A 19,379-nucleotide genomic window follows, 5' to 3' on the forward strand; every position below is an offset into this window, starting at 1 on the left:
ACATTCATTACCTGTACCATTGGCAGGTACAGGACCTTTTTTTTTTTTCTTTTTTTTTTTTTTAAGGCTGCACCAACTTTGGGAATACCCTGCCTCGCACAAGACTTTCCTCCAATCGTCTAACTTTCAAGCATTCTCTGAAAATTCACCTTTTCAAGTAAGCTTATCAAATTGTCTTAACCACCCTATGGTACCACATTACCACCCAATACAACAATCCTCTGATCCCATGACTAACATTGCTGTATGATTGAACCATACAGCACGCTAAGCACATTTTACCTTTGCAATCTGGCTGGGCCAATATGTGATATGTAGAACTTAACCTTATGTATCAAACTCCTATTGTCCTATAGATTGTAAGCTTGCGAGCAGGGCTCTCTTACCTGTCTGTCTGTAATACCCAGTCATGTTTTATTACTTGTTTGTTCCCAATTGCAAAGCACTACAGAATATGCTGGCTCTATATAAAATAATAATAAATATTATCATCAACAACAGATGTTTTATGTTTATTTCATATGATAGTTAAAAGCCATAGCTATTATTTAAATAACTTATCTAGACAATTACAGTTGGTGACTATGTAATAATAAAAAAAAAAAAAAAAAAATTAAATTTAGGGTGTAAGCTCTGACAAGCAGCGAGGGCCCTCTTTCCTTGTGTTCTCTTTCTAATATTCTATCACCCTCTGTACCTCTTGGTCTGCTTCAAAAGCCTTGTTTTATTAAGCTTAGACCTACTACTTCCTCCTGATTACTACCATCACTTTCACTATCTGTCCCTCATATAATTTGATCTACATTAACATGTTAACTGTATTTTCATTCATTCAGTATGTCTGGTCTTTGTATTTTGTTCTTCATGTATCATGTTATGTGTTATGCTTCACTACTTTCTATATATCTCATGTACGGTGCTGCGGACCATTTGTGGTGTCTTATAAATAAAAGAGAATAGAAATAAAAAATAAAAAAGGGAAGATTCTAGCAACTGAAGCTAGAGGCATGCAGGCAGAACTTAGAGAAAATTACATTATTCAAGGGGACTCCTGGGCTGTAGTGGCAGGGAAGGAGGGATCTGAGGAGGAGGGGGTGGGGGAGTGGAACAATGCCTGCTATTATTGTGGAAATAAGTGATGGTGGAATAGTAATGGGAACCTGGTTGCAATACTGTGGAGGAAGGAGGGATCAGAGCATTGGTTGCTAACACTGTGCATGGGGAAAAGGGAGCATTGGCTGTTATAATGTGTGTGAGGAATGGGCTATTATACAGTGTGAGGGTCACTGGCTAGTATATTGTGGGTGATAATAGGTGTGGGTGGGTGGTAATAGCACCTGTGAAGACAGAAATGGGCTACACCGTGCATGTCATTTACATTATATAAAAACTACTTTTCACAATAATCTTTGTTGTTAGCTCTGAGCACTGCAGGTTTTTCCTTCAAATTATTCCTTACTTATAAAAGAACTTATCCAGACCTGCCATATTATCATCACTGTTTATTTATAAGGCACCACAAAACTCTGCAGCGCCAGACAATCAAAAGAAGAGGACAATACTGAGACAATAGAAAATTGTAGGGCTTAGAGTTGAGATGACACTACATCAGGTAGACCATGTAGAAAGAGTAGTATCAGTAGTGTATGCTTTAGTGAAGAGATGGTTTATGAGAGAGCGCTTAAAAGACTAAAGTTTGGGAAAGAATCTGGTCAGGTGGAGTCGTTGGTTCCATAAATGGGAAGCAGCATGGAAGAAGTGTTGAAGGTAGGAATGAGAGGTGGTGGGGTGCATGTCAGAGAATCTAACAGAGGTGGAAATTAAATCGGAAGTAGCTTGTTAGTTCACAAAGACAAGATGTATAAAGAGAAAAACATAGATGGCAAATGTTAGCGCCTTGAGGGACCACAACCAATAAAGCAAGTGCATGTGGCAGAAGTAGAGACAATAAAGGATCATTTAAAGAGGTAGGAGGTGAACCAGAAGAGCACAATGCCATGAAGGCCAAGGGAGTGAAGGGTGTCCAGCAAATGGTGGTCAACTGTATAGAAAAGGAGCAGAGATATCAAGGAGGATGGGTAGTGAGAAACCACAAGTAGATAGTTGATTATGTTACATAGAGCAGTCTCGGTGAAGTGTAGGGAGCAACTGCAGACAACAGAGAAGGTAGTGATCTGGGTGAAAGTGGGTCAGACTACGGGTAAAAGTTGTTAGTAAACCAAGGTGTATAACTGAAATGCACCTGGAAGAGGGTGTGTGATATGAGGCGTTCTAGTGGGTTGAAGGTAAGTCCACATAGAGTTGTTCACCCCCTTATAAATCCAGTTTAACTCTTGTAGATCTCTAACTATACTATAGGACACATGTCAAGATGCGTTCAGCTGTACATCACTAGCATATGTGCCAGGTTTAAGTCAGAAGTAACAACTGTGTATGTTTATGCCCCACTATAGCATAGAGATAGCTTAGAGATGTTGCTTGACAGCGTTCGTAAATACAAAACACACACTATTCTATTTGCACACACTATAATGTCATATACATAAGAAAAATATAGTATCTTAAGTCGGATCTGCCATATAGAATATAATAAAATACAAACAAAAAAAATACAAACATCTGTTTTCCTGTCACAGTCCACAAGCAAAAATCAATTACTTAATGCGAATAGATGGCCGCAACTTCATATAGTATAGCAGCTACATTTATTAAGTACTATAAGGTGGAGCAGTCAATCCGTAACCAGAAGTGGCGAGCTAGTGCTGCTGATCATCATCATCACATCACGCTGCACATCTCACGGTTTTAACTTAGCAGAGATGGAAGTTAGAACTACAGAAGATACATTAGATGATGGAAATCATTTAACAGAAAGCTAGGTTCCTTTCAATGTTTTATACGTCCATAACAGACCAGCATCTGACAACACAGAAATATATCACTACTAAAATGGGAAACCTGCTTATTTAGTAATTAATCAAAACATGGTTAAATGCATTACCAGCCATCATCCAGACACCCTAAATGAGAATAATACAAGTAGGTTTGAAGTGTTAAATCTACATCAAGCTTATATAACTAATTTTATGTAAATTTGGTAGACTGGATTCTGCTCACACTATTGTCATTTACCAAGTTTGACCTTTATTCATGTTATTTAACAATCCATTTGGGTCGATGTTGTGTATTTTTTCAAAGCTATATAAAATAAACCCTGATGTCAAACATTGTCAAGATTTCTACATGTATCTAAATATTTTATTTTCTATTTAAAACAATAGGTATCACATGGATGAACAAGGAAGTACAGACTTTTAATTTGGGTGGTGGGGGGGGGCATTACTGAGATACGACTAGTATGGAAAAGTAAGTATTTATATATATTTTATAAAACGGGCAAGTATACATTTATTTGAGGATGTTTAATTAAAGCAAAAAAAATAAATAAAAAAAAAATGGTTGTTATTGCTATTTTGTACCCACTAGCTTTAAATCAAATTTGTTATTATATGTTGTTCATTTCTCTCTAGTGCAGGGTTTCTCAAACATTTTTTTTAAAGCATATACCATTTGTGATGATGCTTATACGTCATACCACCTAATGTGTGTAAATATGTGCAAATATATCCCCCTATTCTGAGTTTTATACAAAGACACTTGTTTATTTTATTTCTTTAAATCAGCATTTAAAGTTATTAAGAATACCCCACCAAAATAGTTTTTTATACATTTTATTATCAAACAATAATTGTGAGTTCTATTCAACAGACTGAATTGTCCCTTGGGGCACATGTACCCAACGTGACAAACTTGGCGCTAGTGTTTTGTGGGGGCAGGGATTGGAAATCATTTTTTACATTACTGTATATAAAAAAATATATTAAAATAAAGTGAAAGTTACTTTACAAGAGTAATAGATTTTTGTTAAGGAAGCCAATGACATCTTAATGTCTCATGATGAGAATTTAACTTTTTGAATGCGGAAGATGAATACGAAGAAACTTGAGAAATACTTAGCTTTTCTATCATATCACATTGCCTCAGTGATATATCACTAGCTCCTAATAAGTTGGTTGGCTGCATTCAAGAATATTTGGTTCAACCTACAAAATGGCTCCATTGCCTATATGTGACAGGTATCTTTATTGCCTTTACATTACAAACTAGTTTGTCTTCAGCAAAGTGTAACAAAGACTGTAGTAAACCAGCTGTGGAACTGTAAATCTCTAGAGAACAGTTGTAATTGAAAGAACTTCTGCATACAAATTAAATATTTATTTGAATTTTCACAAGTTAAATTAACATACAATGATAGACACTTAAAAACAGTATCCTCATTTGCTTTTCTCAGATCATGTCAATATTTCCCAATTCATTTACATGAATACCTTTGCACAGCATTAAGCAAAAGTTTAGCTCAGCATTTGTACATGTTAGAAGTAAAATAACCACCTGAAGCAAACAGCATATGATGATATTTTCAGAAATATAAGCCAGCGTGTTCCCAATCTTAGGAGACATTATCTTACAAGGAAATAAAGAACCGAAACATAAGGGGCCTGATGCAGAGATGGTCGCAAAATGGGTGCAATTTACGGCACAAAACAGCTGGATGTAAAAATAGCATATTTAGCACATATGCAGAGTCATACACATCTTAAGATCCATGCAGAGACCAGTAGCACATACACCAGATTTACCCCAAGCAAACGCCACAGACACTTATGTCCCACTTGCGGCCATGTTATAATCCATTTGTTTCATGTGCAGCAACTGCATCTATAAAAATGAAAAAACCTCTCCAATACCACAGAAAGAACTCACATCTCATGTACAAGAATTATTTTTGCTTGTTTTACTGAAGCATGCCCTGAAAAGAATAATATATGCCCAAGTGACAAAGGCAGCACCGATCTGCGTCAGCGGTGCAATCGCCAACAGCCAATTATGAATGATTCACTGGTGCCAGAGACCATAACCATCCTTATCTGCTATTTGCACCTGCGGACAACCACCTGCCAATATGGCATTTTCAGGTGTATATGGGTCTCTTTCCCAGTCTGCATCCATTTGCAAATGCTTTTACTGTACTCAGCCTACATTAGAACGTCTCTATCCAGCCTCCCCAGGCACAGGCTGGCATAATTAGTAGGATCATACTGCTGCATAGCACATATGTGTGCGCTCGCTTTACGGGCAAGCGCAGAGTGATTTAACGCAAGATACACCATACAAACTGGTGTAGTACGGCCTTTGACTTCTCCAAACTTCTCTTATTGGGAAGTTACAGGATGCTAAAGACAAAACAGACTGGAGGCCAAAACATTGGTAATGTAAATTCAGAGGCAGAGGGGCCCCATTTCTTTATGTCAAACATTAGATTTAGATGCAGAGCTATTCTTAGGATCCAATAGACAAAGATGCATATTGTACATCTGTTGATGGAAGGCAAGTAATTATCTCATTATAGGAAACTGCAGCCTATGTGGATCCGATAAGTCTATGTTTCTCTACTTCTATACTATAAAAGTATGGGGATGTAATGTTTCTTGGCTATTCCTCAGTTGTGTGTGGTCATTTATAAGGCTAAAAGCAGTGGAGATTTTTCCTATATATTTAGAGTCTTAAATTATCAAAATATACCTATATAATAATCTGCTCTATTTGATAACATTGTACATATGCATTATCGGACTTAAAAGACCAACCTTCATTTCCTGGAATGAACACTTCCTCAACTCTAATTTCAAAAGTGTTGTTACTAAATTTATAAGTCGTAGTAGTCTCACAGAACACTCACTTAGTGAGTCAGAGCCTGAACTTGAAAATCTATTAAATTGAAGGGTATACATGTCCTGCATGACTTTGGTTAATGCACAATCTATTATTGAAACTTGCATATGGTTCCTATATTTTTAAAGAAGGTGTATGCTCATCATGTCGTTTTCCATGTTGGCTCAACCAGCATGCATAATTTTTCTATTCGTTAAGCTTAAAGAATTCTATTTCTATTACTTGGAAATCATCTGCCACACGTACATTAGCTTTCTGCAGAGCTTTGACTAAAGCAGACCTGCACATGTATACATGGGTTTAAGTGGAAGAGATTTGAGGCAAATAGTCTCTCCTGCCACCATTTCATCTGCCATGTATATGTATTTCTAAATCTCTTCTTCTGTATCTCATAGATTAATTTTGCTTGTTACTTTTGCAGTTTATGTCTTTAGTTTGTATGTAGGAAACCACTGTAAATCGTATACAGCGTCCTCTTTAAAACGTCAGCGTAAAACATTGGCCAAGACTGTTGTTATAAAGAGGGCGAGATATAATGGCGTTAATTGATATTGATGTCTTTTTGTGTAGAGCATACACCCAGCGGTGAAGGTGGTGTTATAAAGAGGGCTGGCAATTATCAGGAGCATTGTATAATAATTAAAAAAAAATTACAGAACATCATTACTATTATTGATAGTACCTATGTTACAGGACTCTTCCCAAAACATAAATAAGCTATACATTCAATTTCAAATTGGTCCACATTTAGATCAGGCATAGGAGCATCTTACAAATATATATTCATTTTTTTCTAGCAGCAGATTAGCAATTTTTTCTATTTCTATTAGTGAAAGGTTAATTTTCTTCCAGATTGCTGCCTTGTCACTATATACTTGTTAATCCTGTCTGAACATTCAGCTCCACTTATTAGAACAAACATCTGCTACATGCGTTGTTAATGAGAGACGTAAGGACAAGATGAAGGCAAGACACTAACACGTTGATTTGTGTAAGAGCCAAAAGCTTTGAACACAACATTTTCCCAAATCTAATGTAACAAATGTTATTCAGAAAGTTGACCTCATTCAGTACAGGGCAGGCACACTTCAACACCATGACAGTTGACATATAGAGGAACGATCACTAGAATAGATTATTGCTTTAAGAATGACATGAATATATTATATATTTTGAATGCATAAAATACAAGACATCAATTGACATTATTTTTGTAATACTGATTACATGAGACTCCTATTTTCCTTTCATGCGCTAAAGTAATCTGATGGTTTGTTTGCAGTAGTGTCCTTTCAAAAAAGTACATTGAAAAAATAAATAAAGGCTTGAACGGACTTTACAGAACACTTTTTAATACTTATATACTACATGGTCTCTCACCTACAAATTGTTGAGTTGTTTCATTCCAGCTATCACTCCAGCCTCAAAAGTTTAAAATCCATTTACATATAAAAATGAAAATGATATAGCCAATCAAGACATATGGCGGTATACTTTTGTGCAACAATCATTTGCCCACAAAGCAGCAACTTTTGGGTAGAGATGCTCAGGCTCGGCTCCTCCAGAACCGAACACACCAGAACATAGAGGATCCGCGACTCGGTACTTTTGCGCTTTTTCGGAATCGAAAACGGCAAAACTTCATTGTTAAGTCATCGGATCTCTTAAGTTTTGGAATTTATAAATACCGCCCTCCACGGCGATCTAGCACTATATGAAAGAGAGACACAGAAAGGGTAGCACACTGTGTAGAGCAGTTGGTCAGCCAAGTAGATAGAATTGAAAGAGGAGGGGGGTAGCAGTGTTTATGAAAGTCTACAGTGACATTTAGGAGAGCTCCATTGGTAATTCTCATTGCAGAAAAATACAAATACTAGTGCTGTCAATGTTGGTGTAATTCAGCAGTCAAATTCTACTGTGTTCTATAGGTAACACAAAAAGGAGAGCTGTGTTGCTAATTGTCATTGCTGAAATACAAATACTAGGCCTTGCAGGCTTTTCTTCTAAATTTGCACAAAAAAAAAGTGTAAGGTGTTATCAAAATGGATTCACAGCAGTACACACAGGAGCAGGAGCACCAAGCAGCTGCTGCCACCAGTCATGATGATAGTAATCCTTGTACATCATCTGGTAAAGCCTATGTAAAAGTACATAGTGTATTTAAGTCAAGCAAACAAAAATGTAAAAAAACACCTTTTACCTTGGTCAAGAAAAAAAGAGCAGTAATCCATACAAAGTTATCTGCAGAAAAAAAAATACAAATTGCCAACATGTCATTTTACATACGCAGTCGAAAAGAAAGAATGAGGCCTTCGTCTTTAGGAGTGCGAAATCTGAAACTGTTACTGAGGCATCTTCTTGTACGGTCAGTCGTAACCAAGCAAGACCTTGTCATTTGGACTCCAAAAGTGGTGCCCTTTTACGTGTAAAAGCAGAGAAGAAAACGGTAAGGCATTAGAGAAAAATGTATGTTCAGATTGAGATTCAGAAATGACACCAATACCTGAGGAGAGTCCATCCATGAGTGCTATATGTAATCGTGACCATTCTGATAGTGTACCCATAAAGAAGGCCCCTTTCAGCATTTCTGCAGATGTGTGCCTGAACAGCAAGAGTGTAGCCAATGATACACCAATTGAGGATGCCACTTTGGAATTGCAACTGGATGAGGGGGATATTTGTGCAGCCGATGAGGGCGCTAATAAGGATGTTGATGAGGATGATGCTGTTTGTGTAAGTCCTGCACCGGTGGAAGCAGTTCTGGCACGTGATAAGAAGGAGGCTATTGTCATGCCTGGACATAAGACCAAGTCCACCTCTTATGTGTGGAATTACTTTTACCCAAATCCTGACAACAGTTGTCTAGCCATTTGTAGTGTATGTAAAGCCACAGTCAGTCAAGGGAGGGACCTTAACCATCTAGGAACCTCATCCATGTTACGCCATTTAACGCAAGTTAATAGCAAGGTGTTGGGAAAATCAAAAAGTTATGATAAAAAAATAACAACAAGCAGTCCATCATCAGCTAGGACCCTTCTCTCACCTATATCCTGACGCCTGCAATCTACACCCACAACACCATCCTTGTCAATACTCTCAGTAGCAATCGAAGTTAGTCCTGCATCCAAGTTACTACGGCTAGATGACTCCTCCACTAACCTGGATTCCTTAGAAGAATTCTTGAGCGTTCGTCCCACTGCTGCTGCTGCTACTGCGGGTGAATATTCATCCCAGAAGCAGACCAAGAAGAAGACTACTAATAGTTTACAACAATTGACTGTTAAACAATCCTTTGCAAGAGGAAGCAAATATGAAAGCTGTCAGCCAGTCGCAAAGCGGATCACTGACGCCATGGCGACTATGCTAGTATTAGATCTGCATCCAATATCCACTATTAATGCAGCTGGTTTTAGACAGTTACTTGAGGTATTATGTCCACGTTACCAAATTTCATCACAACACCACTTCAGTAGAAAAGCTATTCCTCACCTCTACTAGAAGGTTCATAAAAAATTTATTATTGGGCTGCAAAATGCCATTCTACCGACTGCACACTTATGTGGACAAGCGGAACTGGGCAAACTAAAGATTATAGAACTGTGACAGCACACTGGGTTGGCGATTCGCCTTCACCAGCAGGAACAGCAGCAGCATGTACCCAAGTACAGTAACCAGCTTCACTAAGAGGCATACAGCTGACAATATGTTACAAAAACTAAGGTATGTCATTGCAATATGGCTTATCCCACTTGAACTCTCCTCAGGATATGTCATTTCTGATAACGCCACCAATAATGTGAGAGCATTACAGCTGGGCGAATTCCATCACATTCCCTGTTTTGCTCACACAATAAACTTGGTGGTGCAGAGCTTTTAAAAAAGTGACAGGGACGTGCAGGAGATGCCCGGCCCGCAAAATATCTGGACATTTCCGGCATTCGGCAACAGCATGTAGGAGATTGCAGCAGCTGCAAGAGCAATTTAATTTGCCTTGCCACCAACTGAAGCAAGAGGTGATGACAAGGTGGAATTCCACCCTGTATATGCTTCTGCAGATGGAGGAACAGTGAAAAGCCATCCACGCTTACTCCACAAGCCATGACATTGGGAAAGTAGGGGCTAAGTATTTTAGTCAAGCGCAGTGGAGAATACTTTCCTTGTTGCGCAAGGTGCTGAAACCATTCGAAGTAGTCACCTGTGAAGTGAGTTCAGACACTGCTAGCTTGAGTTAAGTGATTCCCTTAATTAGACTTTTGGAAAAGCAACTTGAGAAACTGAAGGAGGAGATGAAACAGAGCAATTCCGCTAGGTATGTCAGACTTGTAGATCAAGTACTTTATACGCTTCACCAGGATCCAAGAGTAATCAAAATCTTGAAATCAGATCACTACATTTTGGCGACTGTGCTTGATCCTCGGTTTAAGAGCTATGTCTTCTCTTTGTTTCCAACTGACCCAGATCTGAAGAGATGCAAAAAGCTCCTGGTGAGCAAGATGACAGCTCAAGCATTACGTGACAGGACGACGTCTCCTCCTTCAGTTTCTCACTTAACTGGTGTTAGGAAAAAATTTTGCTTTCCCAAGAAACCCAGGGATGATGCAGATGACTCCGTACCAAATTTTGACATCTGATCTGGTCTAAAAGAATTGACCAAAAAACGTGAAACCTCTGCAGTAAATCCACCTGATCCTACTATCAACATACAAAGGATGGTGGAGGATTATTTTCACGACAGCATAAAAATAGACACATCAGACAGTCCCTTTACATACAGGGAGGAAAAAAAAGGGAATTTGGAGACCCATGTACCAACTCGCTTTGAACTACCTAAGCTGCCCACCCTCCAGTGTGTACTCGGAAAGAGTTTTTTGCACAGCCGGGAACCTTGTAAGCAATCGAAGTAGGAGGCTACTTTATCAAAATGTGTAAAAGATGATGTTCACAAAAATGAACTTCAAGTTGCACGAGGAAGGCCTTTCCCGCCAATTACATCAAATACTGAGACTTCTGTAACGGTGGATTCCAGCAGTGATAAATTAATAATGTGTGAGGATGATGTACCCACTGATGAGGGTAAGGAGGAGGCTGAGGATGATGCAACATCATCTTGCCACAGTAGAGTTAATTAACAGCACTGTTACCTTAGGTGGCTTAAGGCCATTGTTACCTTGTTTTGTGGGGGCCCAAACAAACCAAGCACTTCAGCCACAAGGAGTGGCACTTTTGTGGCTGAAGTGCTTGGTTTATTAAAGTGTGCATGTCCTTTTCAAGATCCAAAATAAAGGTGGGTGGGTGGGAAGGCCCAAGGACATTTCCATCTTGCACCACTTTCCTTTCAGCTACTGCTGTGTGCCAATGTTACCTCTACATGTGCTGCAGTATTTGTCCGAAAGTGTATGAAAATAATAATGTGACCTCTGACGTGGTAAAAAATGTGTGCAAATGACTTGAAATTAGTGTTATTGAGGTTAATAATAATGTAGGATCAAAAAAAGAGCAAAATTATGTGATTTTAGCATATTTTAGCAATTATTCTAAAAAACTACAGATCCAAAACACACAAAGGCGGTTTTGCCAAAACCACGAAGCTAATCCAGATCCAAAACCAAAACCACTTCACGGGGGTCAGCATCTCTACTTCTGGGTAACTGCCACCTGCAGTCCAGCTTAGATTCATGTGAATGCCAAATTTGCTCAAATTCTTGAGATTCAGGAAAGCATCTGCCCACATATTTTCACCATTCACAGTATTCTTATTATTTTTTCTTAAACAAATTTGTATTAAAACGGTCAAGAATGTAAAACAACAGGAATCAGGTACATTTGCAGGTAAAAAACGCACACAATTGAAAAGGAGCTACGATCAACAGAGAGGACGCTATTCAGACTCCTTGTAAATGTAAGCATAGAAAGGCCTGGAGTTTTTTGTGAATTAAGTAAGTGTCGGGGAGAGAGATAGAGAAGGAGGAGAGAGATAGAGAAGGAGAGAGGGAGAGAGGAGGAGAGAGAGAAAAGAAAAAGGGCGAGCTGAAGTTGTGAAGCAAGGGAATAGAGAGGAAATGAAGAAGAGAAAGTGGAAGAGAGAAGAAAATAGTAAAGAAGAAGAAGAGAAAAGCAAAAGGAGAAAGCAGAAGGTTAAGTGGTGGCGTGGTAGAAACCACCCTGAGAGCAGCGGGGGAAGAAGGAGAAAGGATAGAAGTGTGTAATCTAGGTGAAGGGGAAGCAGCATTGGAAGTAAGACATCCAAGGCTCCCAGACCTTGTTAAAAACTTAAGAGGAGTTGCGTATAATACTAGTCATATATTCCATTTAATGGACTTGCCAAATCCTGGTAATCGCTGTGGAGATAGGAGGGGAAGATATATGCTTCCAGCCGGAGGCAATTTGGAAAGTGGCGTCAAAGAGGATATGGAAGGCTAGTTTGTTTTGATGTTTAGTGGCTGAGGGGAATCTGAGGGAAGAAGGAAGAATTTAGGGTCGAGAGGAAGGAAAACTTGAATTACAGACTATCAGAGGACTTGACCTCCAAAAAGGTGTTCGTTTCGGACAATCCCACCATGCGTGTAGAAACGTGCCTTCGCCAGAGCACAAACGCCAATATCTGTCAGACGAGTCAGGTAACTTCTTGTGGAGGCGGGAAGGGAAAGAGCGAAATAGGAGTTTATAGAAAGTCTCTTTTATGCGTACACAAATTGAGCAAATTGTCTCGAATTTCTGACCAGTCCTCATCGCCAAGGTCCCAGGTCATGTCCCCATGCTGCCTCGTGGGGGTGTTTGGAAAAGTAGAAGGGAAGGTCAGCTCGGAGTAAACAGCAGTTGTAAGACCATGCGTTTATGCCCGGCGCAGGCACAGAGTCTCGATGGTGGTAAATGGGCAGGAGGTGAAGTGAGATTTGATGGTAGACTGGAAATTACGAATTTGCAGTTATTGGTAAAAGTATTGTGTGGGTAGGCCAGTTTTCACTTGTTTGTCAGCAAATTGGGGAAATGAGACACTGTGTTATTTAAAAAGCGGATCCTTCAGGAGTGCCAAGGAGAGAATGAGGAGGGGAGCAATCCATGGGGGAAAACATGGACAGAGAGTGGGTGACCATGGGATGGTTCAGGACCTTTCCAGGGTGGCACACCCTTGGGAGCCAGAGGAGGGAAGTAGGTGTAAGTAGGCCCATACCTTCCGCTTTGAGAGTAACTCAAAACCTTGCAGAAGTAGGGTCGTTCCACCTCTGAGGAAACCTGACTCGCACGTGTGGGCGTTTGCCCGCCCAGATAAATTTAGATGTTTCGTATTGAAGAAATTTAAAGACATAGGGGAGTATTCGGATAGGATGTTTTGGAAGAGGTATAATAGTATAGGGAGTAAATTCATTTTGACCACGTTAATGCGGCCAATCCAGGAGATAAATTGTTGGGACCAAGTGGACAAATCTGATTTTATTTGAGAAAGGGTGTGGGGAAAGCTGGCTTAAAAGAGATGGGAAAGGTTTTTGGTAAGGAAGACGTGTAAGTATTCCATTTTTTAGAGTGCCAGGTGAATGGAAATGTACAATCTAAAACTAGTTTGTCAGTATGAGGGATGTAGAAGTCTAGGGTCTCTGTTTAACTTGGATTGATCTCGTACCCCAAGATGTGTCCATATGTGTCTACCTCTGAGAGGAGGGGGAGGGAGGGGACCAGATGGGATATGCTAATGAAGACAAAGTCTGCACATAAAGCAATTTTATTCTCTGTAGAACCGATCCGAATGCCCGAGATGGATTGGTTAGAGCATATTCTGGCCGCTAGTGGCTCAATTATAAGGGCAAAAATTAGAGGGTAGAGGGGGCATCCTTGACGAGTGCCATTAGATTGTGAAGGGCTCGTAAATAAGGCTATTAGCCGACACCTTGGTGGAAGGAGACTGAAAGAGAGCTGAAATGCCCATTAGAAACCTGCCAGAGAAGCCCACTGAGCCAAGCATACCAAGCATGAAAGGCCAAGAGATGCGGTCAAACGTCTTTTCGACGTCCAGCGCCATACTTAGGGATGACAACTTGCTGCCATGAATGGAGTGTATCAGATCGATGGCCCTCCTGGTATTATCTAAGGCTGGAAGCAGGGGGTTGAGTCTGTTGGCCAAGATTTGGGCATAAAATATAACGTCTACGTTGAGAAGAGAGAATGGCCTATAGCCAGTATTCTTATTATTAATAAACACATTGTATAGTTATTAAGGACAATGTAAACTACATAACACCTGTGCCTTTGCAGTAATAATGCTTTAGCTAGAGTTCCCTGCAAATAGAAAAACAACTAGCAGCAACATTTAATAATGTATCTTGTGTACTGAAAACACTTCTGTGATTTTGTGTAGCTGCTCCACTTACCGGGTACCATCTGCTTTCCAGCTCACTTTATACGACTTCTGCTCGAGAAATTTGATATTCTTTCTGTCCATGGATACAGGCTGTGCTCCAGGGAACCCAGATCTGAAAAACATTGGTTTCATTTTTTTTCCCTTAATGATGTAGTAGAGATGAAAAACGAAATAATGTTTGTGTAACTGACATTTCCATCTTACAATATGGGATTGCTATAAGCATAACACTCAACAGTGTTTAAACTGTGCAGAGAATGAAATATATCATCTATTAGTTAATGGTACCAGGGTGACGTTCTAATTTACACAATACTGTAATGCTGTACGGAGTTTTCTATTATGTAGGTGTGCAAAAAAACAAATGCACAATTGAGCAGAGTAATTATATGTAAATGTTTATCTATAGTTTAGGTAAAATACAGCATGTACAGTATCTTAACATTTCTATATTTTCTTCAGACATTTTATTAAAATTACTGATTATGTATAAAATTACGCATGCACAGAAACACCCATTACATTTTAAATGAAGACATATGAAGTAGATTTTTTTATGGTCTCACCAAGTAAATCTATAAAGAACACTTGACAGCTGCTCAGAAAACCCAAAGTTAGCCTGGTTTCATGGACTCTGTAGAATGTAAATGGAGGTGTAAAAGAATGGATATGAAAAAAAATATATTGGTTTCAATTAAATCAACACTAATGTCACCTCCATTTTCTTCTGGGCTTCTAGGAACATTTTAGTGTAACTGCAGTAGTATAGTTTCAATTGCAAAGTGTCTGAAGTAACACCATTGGACAATGGCTGTAAACAAATTTTAATATTAAACTATCCATGATTTGCAATAGGGTTTTTAGCAAAATAGCCCCAATTACAGCAGTGAATATAATAATTGAAAGTGCACAGGTCTCATTGTATTGTCAAAAATTTTAATTGAAGCAGCAAAGACTTCTCTGAAGAAGCGTATATTTCTACATAGATCAATTACAGGAGTGAATCAGCTATTTTCCTATTTCATTCATGAGTTTAGATAAGGATATCCTTTCAATTTTGTCTAATTCAGAGGACTAGTGTTGTACAATCATCTCTATGCGGGCCTCTAGGGGTGCTTTCTTGCAACCCTGATTCATCCTGCCTGAGATGCAACCAGCAGGTTTAACATCACTCGGTATAGGTCCCATTAATCCCTTTGGAGTATACATTGGGCCTCATTTACAAAGCACACTTTAGCATGGCACTGATGCACCTGGATGGCCAGCTTCAACCTGAATGCGCATGCCTCCACTCCACACTAAGGAGATCCCCCGCAAACTAGAAGTGCAGAGAGGTGGAAAAATCTGAAAAAGGCACACGGAGGTAAAAAAAAATAAAAAAATGTAAATGACACAAAGTCCAAGCACCTACCACTTTAATTTGACCCCTTTCACTAAAATAAAACTTTCTTGTTATTCTCCAAAAATACGGCTCACTTTAGCCGCATTTATAGCTTACACTGCCCATGAAAGAAAGTGGTCATTGGGAATGTTTTTATTAGAGTGATTGAAATAACAGCAAAAGGCACCTCTTCCTCACCGATTTACCTCATTTAAAAATAATCAACCCAAAAATTTAAATCTTGTTTTGCACTGCTCCACTGCGACTATTTCGTAGTTTGTAAGTAACACTTTCACTCAATACAACCTCCCCTTTTCTCTTAGCCTGTGCAAAACTTCTACACCTCTGCAAACAATGACCATCTTGCTACACAAACCTATGCGGTTTTGCAGAAATAAAGGCACGAACATATGACGGAACCAAAACAGATTTCCCATTCTGCAGCAAATCACCTCTTCTGTGATCACAGTGTAAGCTAGATAGCCCATAACCACAAGAGGACGTAGCTAGCAACAGCCACGGGCCATCCAGCATTCAATGTAAATATAGTGTGGGATGTGTCTTTTGCAGGTTGTCATCACAGAAAAAGAAAAAAAAAAGCATTAGTTGTGAATAAATCTGCAGAAGAAAGGTTGGGTAAATCATTGCAATGTGTTTAATAGTCATGGTTCAAATGTGTTATGGTTGTGCTGCACCATCCTATATAGTGCTTCAGTTCCCAAAAAACACAGATGGATTGGTGAATGTAAGACAAGCAAGAATGTGCATACCCTTCCCAGGAGCTGAACTGCTGACATTTCCTCTGTGTTTCTCCAAGTTTTGGTTGTGTCGTTATTTGAGCTACATGTTTTACTGCCACACCTTCTAAAAATATTGCACCCTACGGAAATAAAAAGGACACATTATTTATTGTCAAACATATCTGGGACAAGAAAGTCACTTACTTGCTGAAGTAGCATAATAACAGTTACATCTTTAGATTCTTTCAAAGTTAGATAAGAAAACGTTTTAAGCAAATCAGTTTTAAAATAGCAAGAAATATAAAACAAAAAACAAAACAGTATGTTCCGAGAGATAAAACTAAACATATTATTAACATCTATAAACAAATAATGAACATACTTAACCAAATGGAATAACACTCAGAAAAAATATTGAATCAGACAATTAAAGCAACTCTATAATAATAATACTTTGCCTGTTTGATAGCTCTCCCTGCTTGAAACTACCACCATCACTCTTTATGTAATAAATACACAGACAAAAAATTATAAAGGAAGCATCACTATATAAAAATTTAAACCAACTGGAATATTGTTAATGAACACTGATGTGTAGCAAAAAAAATATTTTTAATAATTATTATGGCAGTAACGTGTTAGCCAGAAAAATCGATGCGATGTTAAATACTTTCGTGTTAAAAAAGACAAAGGTATTATAGGAGCGATACCTTTATTGGCTAACCAAAAAAAATATTATTATATTTGCTAGCTTTCAGAGCACAGAGGACCCTTCATCAGGCAACTTTACAAATGAATAAATAAGAAACATTTAAGAGGCGTTACATCAAGAAATTTGTACAGGGGGGAGGGGGAATATATCATTAAGATAAGCTAAAGTAATAAAGCTGAGGTTTTCGTTACGGATGGAAGCGTAAAGTCCTAAGAGTTCAGAGATCTGTAGTCACTTTACTGTGGGATATGAAGTGTGTCCAAGTAGTGGGTCATAAATCCAGGTGTTAGATTGAGCCCTTGTGTCAATGACTTGAATGTTCTTATCAGCTTAAATTCCCAGATTTTTCTTTCCCTGTCATTTTTAAAAAGACCTTTCAGTATTAGGACTTTCAAATCTGTCACTCTGTGTCCTGGTCCAGAGAAGTTTTACCCACGGGGGTGTCCAGACTTTTCTTTATTGTGTGTCTGTGTAGATTCATCATGGATTGTAGTTTCTGGTCTCTCCAATGTAAATTCACTCAGGGCACCTTGTACACTGTATCATGTATACCACATTGGAGGATGTACATGAGAATGTGTCAGTGATTTTAGTGTCCCATTGTGTTTTGGGTATGTGGACTGTGTTTGTTGGTAGGACATGGGTGCAGGTTTTTGCATTTTTTGTTTTTGCAAGGGAAGGTGCCAGTCTCTGATGGTGATGAGAGGACACTTCTAACGGGGAGATTTCTTAAATTTGGAGGCTGTTTGTATGAAAGGAGAGGTGAATCTTGGAATATTTCCTTCAGTCTATTGTCTTTCTGAAATATGGATTGAAGGTCAGCAGCAATTTTCCCCAAGATGTTGATGTGGGGATTGTAAGTGACCACTAGGGGCACCCTGCTGTTAACCTCCTTCTGTTTGTAATCCAGAAGGCTACTCTTTGGGATCCTTGTAGCCCTGTGGATCTGTTCATCTATAACTATTGGATGGTATCCTTGTTGTAGGAATGTATTTTCAGTGCTAGCAGATGTTAGTTTCTGTCTTCACTGTCTGAACAAATCTGAATGTATCTCAGAGCTTGGCTGTAAATGATGGACTTCTTTATGTGTGCTGGGTGAAAGCTGTTCAATCTCAAATATGTTGGGCGGCCTGTAGGTTTATGATAGACTGAAGTTGCCGGGACACAATAAAACTAAGGATCACTATAATAGACTGTTTCAGAAAAAATCTGAATCTGAGATTTTGGACAAACATCAGAAAGTGACACACAATCCATGGATTTGAATACAGTCGAAACTACGCTCAAGTTCTGTGCTCTTTTTTTTTTTTTTTTTTTTTAAACACAAGTTGCATGCGAACATGAATCAGGGCCCCAATGTCTAAAAGTCTTTAAAGAAGACAGAGAACAGAATAAGGGTACTTATGGACATTTTGTAGAGATCATGTTTAGTACTTCCTCTCAAAACGTTATCACAAGAACTCATAAATATGTACGTCGCAGGAGTCTTTGGAATGATGCCAACAAAGCTGTAGACAATTGGAATAACCGTCGCATGTCTAGATTGTGCATTTCTGGTGCTAAACTAGCAGCCATTTGACATTTTTTTCAAGACAGAAGAGGGGGGGGGGGGAATGGAAGAAGAGAGCTCAAATTCTCAGGGAGAGTTCAACAGATATAGTATACAATTTGCATTTCTTAATTAGGGTTTATCATTTGCTATAACAACTCGATTCATTTTCTTCTTTTTTGCTAAACTAGCTCCACAGGATTTCCTTCAATGCCCAATAGCAAATTTGATCTAGTATCTACCAACATCAATATTGAGCTACAAACGAGTAGCGTGTTCAAGCAGGGATATCCCAACATAAATAAGTCTCAAATCAAGGTTCTTGTAGCATTCTGCCCTAAAAGCTTTAGTCTCAGATCCCAATATTTTTAACCATCCTGCAGATAAAGGTTGAGCTATTGTGTAACAGGAATATATGGATGGATTATTGTTCCATCTGCCACAATTCATTTTTCCATCCTTAAGATGTCAAAAAAATGATGCAGTTTCTATTACTGTTATCTCTAATAATGTTTCAGCCTGAGGATCAGTTCTTGCAGCCTAAAAGTTGAATTACATTTTAAATTCAACAACCATTTTGCAGGACCTTTATAAGAAGCAGCACAATATATCTCACAAGACCGCAGTTGTATTGTTTGTATATTTTAGTGTTTGATTGGTCCATTATGTAGAACTTATTGTGATATTTCTTATTTAAAAAAAAAAATAAGAGAATAATTTGACTATTTGACTATTTTTTTTTATTATATGAACTTATTAAAAGGTACACCAATTTTCGAAATAGGTTATCACAAGTTAAAAAAAAACTACCTTCAGGATATTTTCTGGTGTCGACTGGCATCTCAAATTTA

General features: G+C 38.6%; 1 protein-coding gene across 1 annotated transcript in view; it reads right to left on the reverse strand.

Moving 5' to 3' along the window:
* The window catches only part of RNGTT (RNA guanylyltransferase and 5'-phosphatase), a 239,684-nt gene that overhangs the window by 191,783 nt on the left and 28,522 nt on the right, over positions 1–19,379 (reverse strand). Inside the window, exons 7-8 of the mRNA XM_075202759.1 lie at positions 16,298–16,407; positions 14,157–14,258 (exon numbers count right to left, since the gene is read on the reverse strand). Coding sequence (XP_075058860.1) covers positions 14,157–14,258; positions 16,298–16,407 — 212 coding nt within the window. The remainder of the gene's footprint in view (positions 1–14,156; positions 14,259–16,297; positions 16,408–19,379) is intronic.

Source organism: Mixophyes fleayi, chromosome 3 (assembly GCF_038048845.1).
Source record: "Mixophyes fleayi isolate aMixFle1 chromosome 3, aMixFle1.hap1, whole genome shotgun sequence".
NCBI lineage: Eukaryota > Metazoa > Chordata > Amphibia > Anura > Limnodynastidae > Mixophyes > Mixophyes fleayi.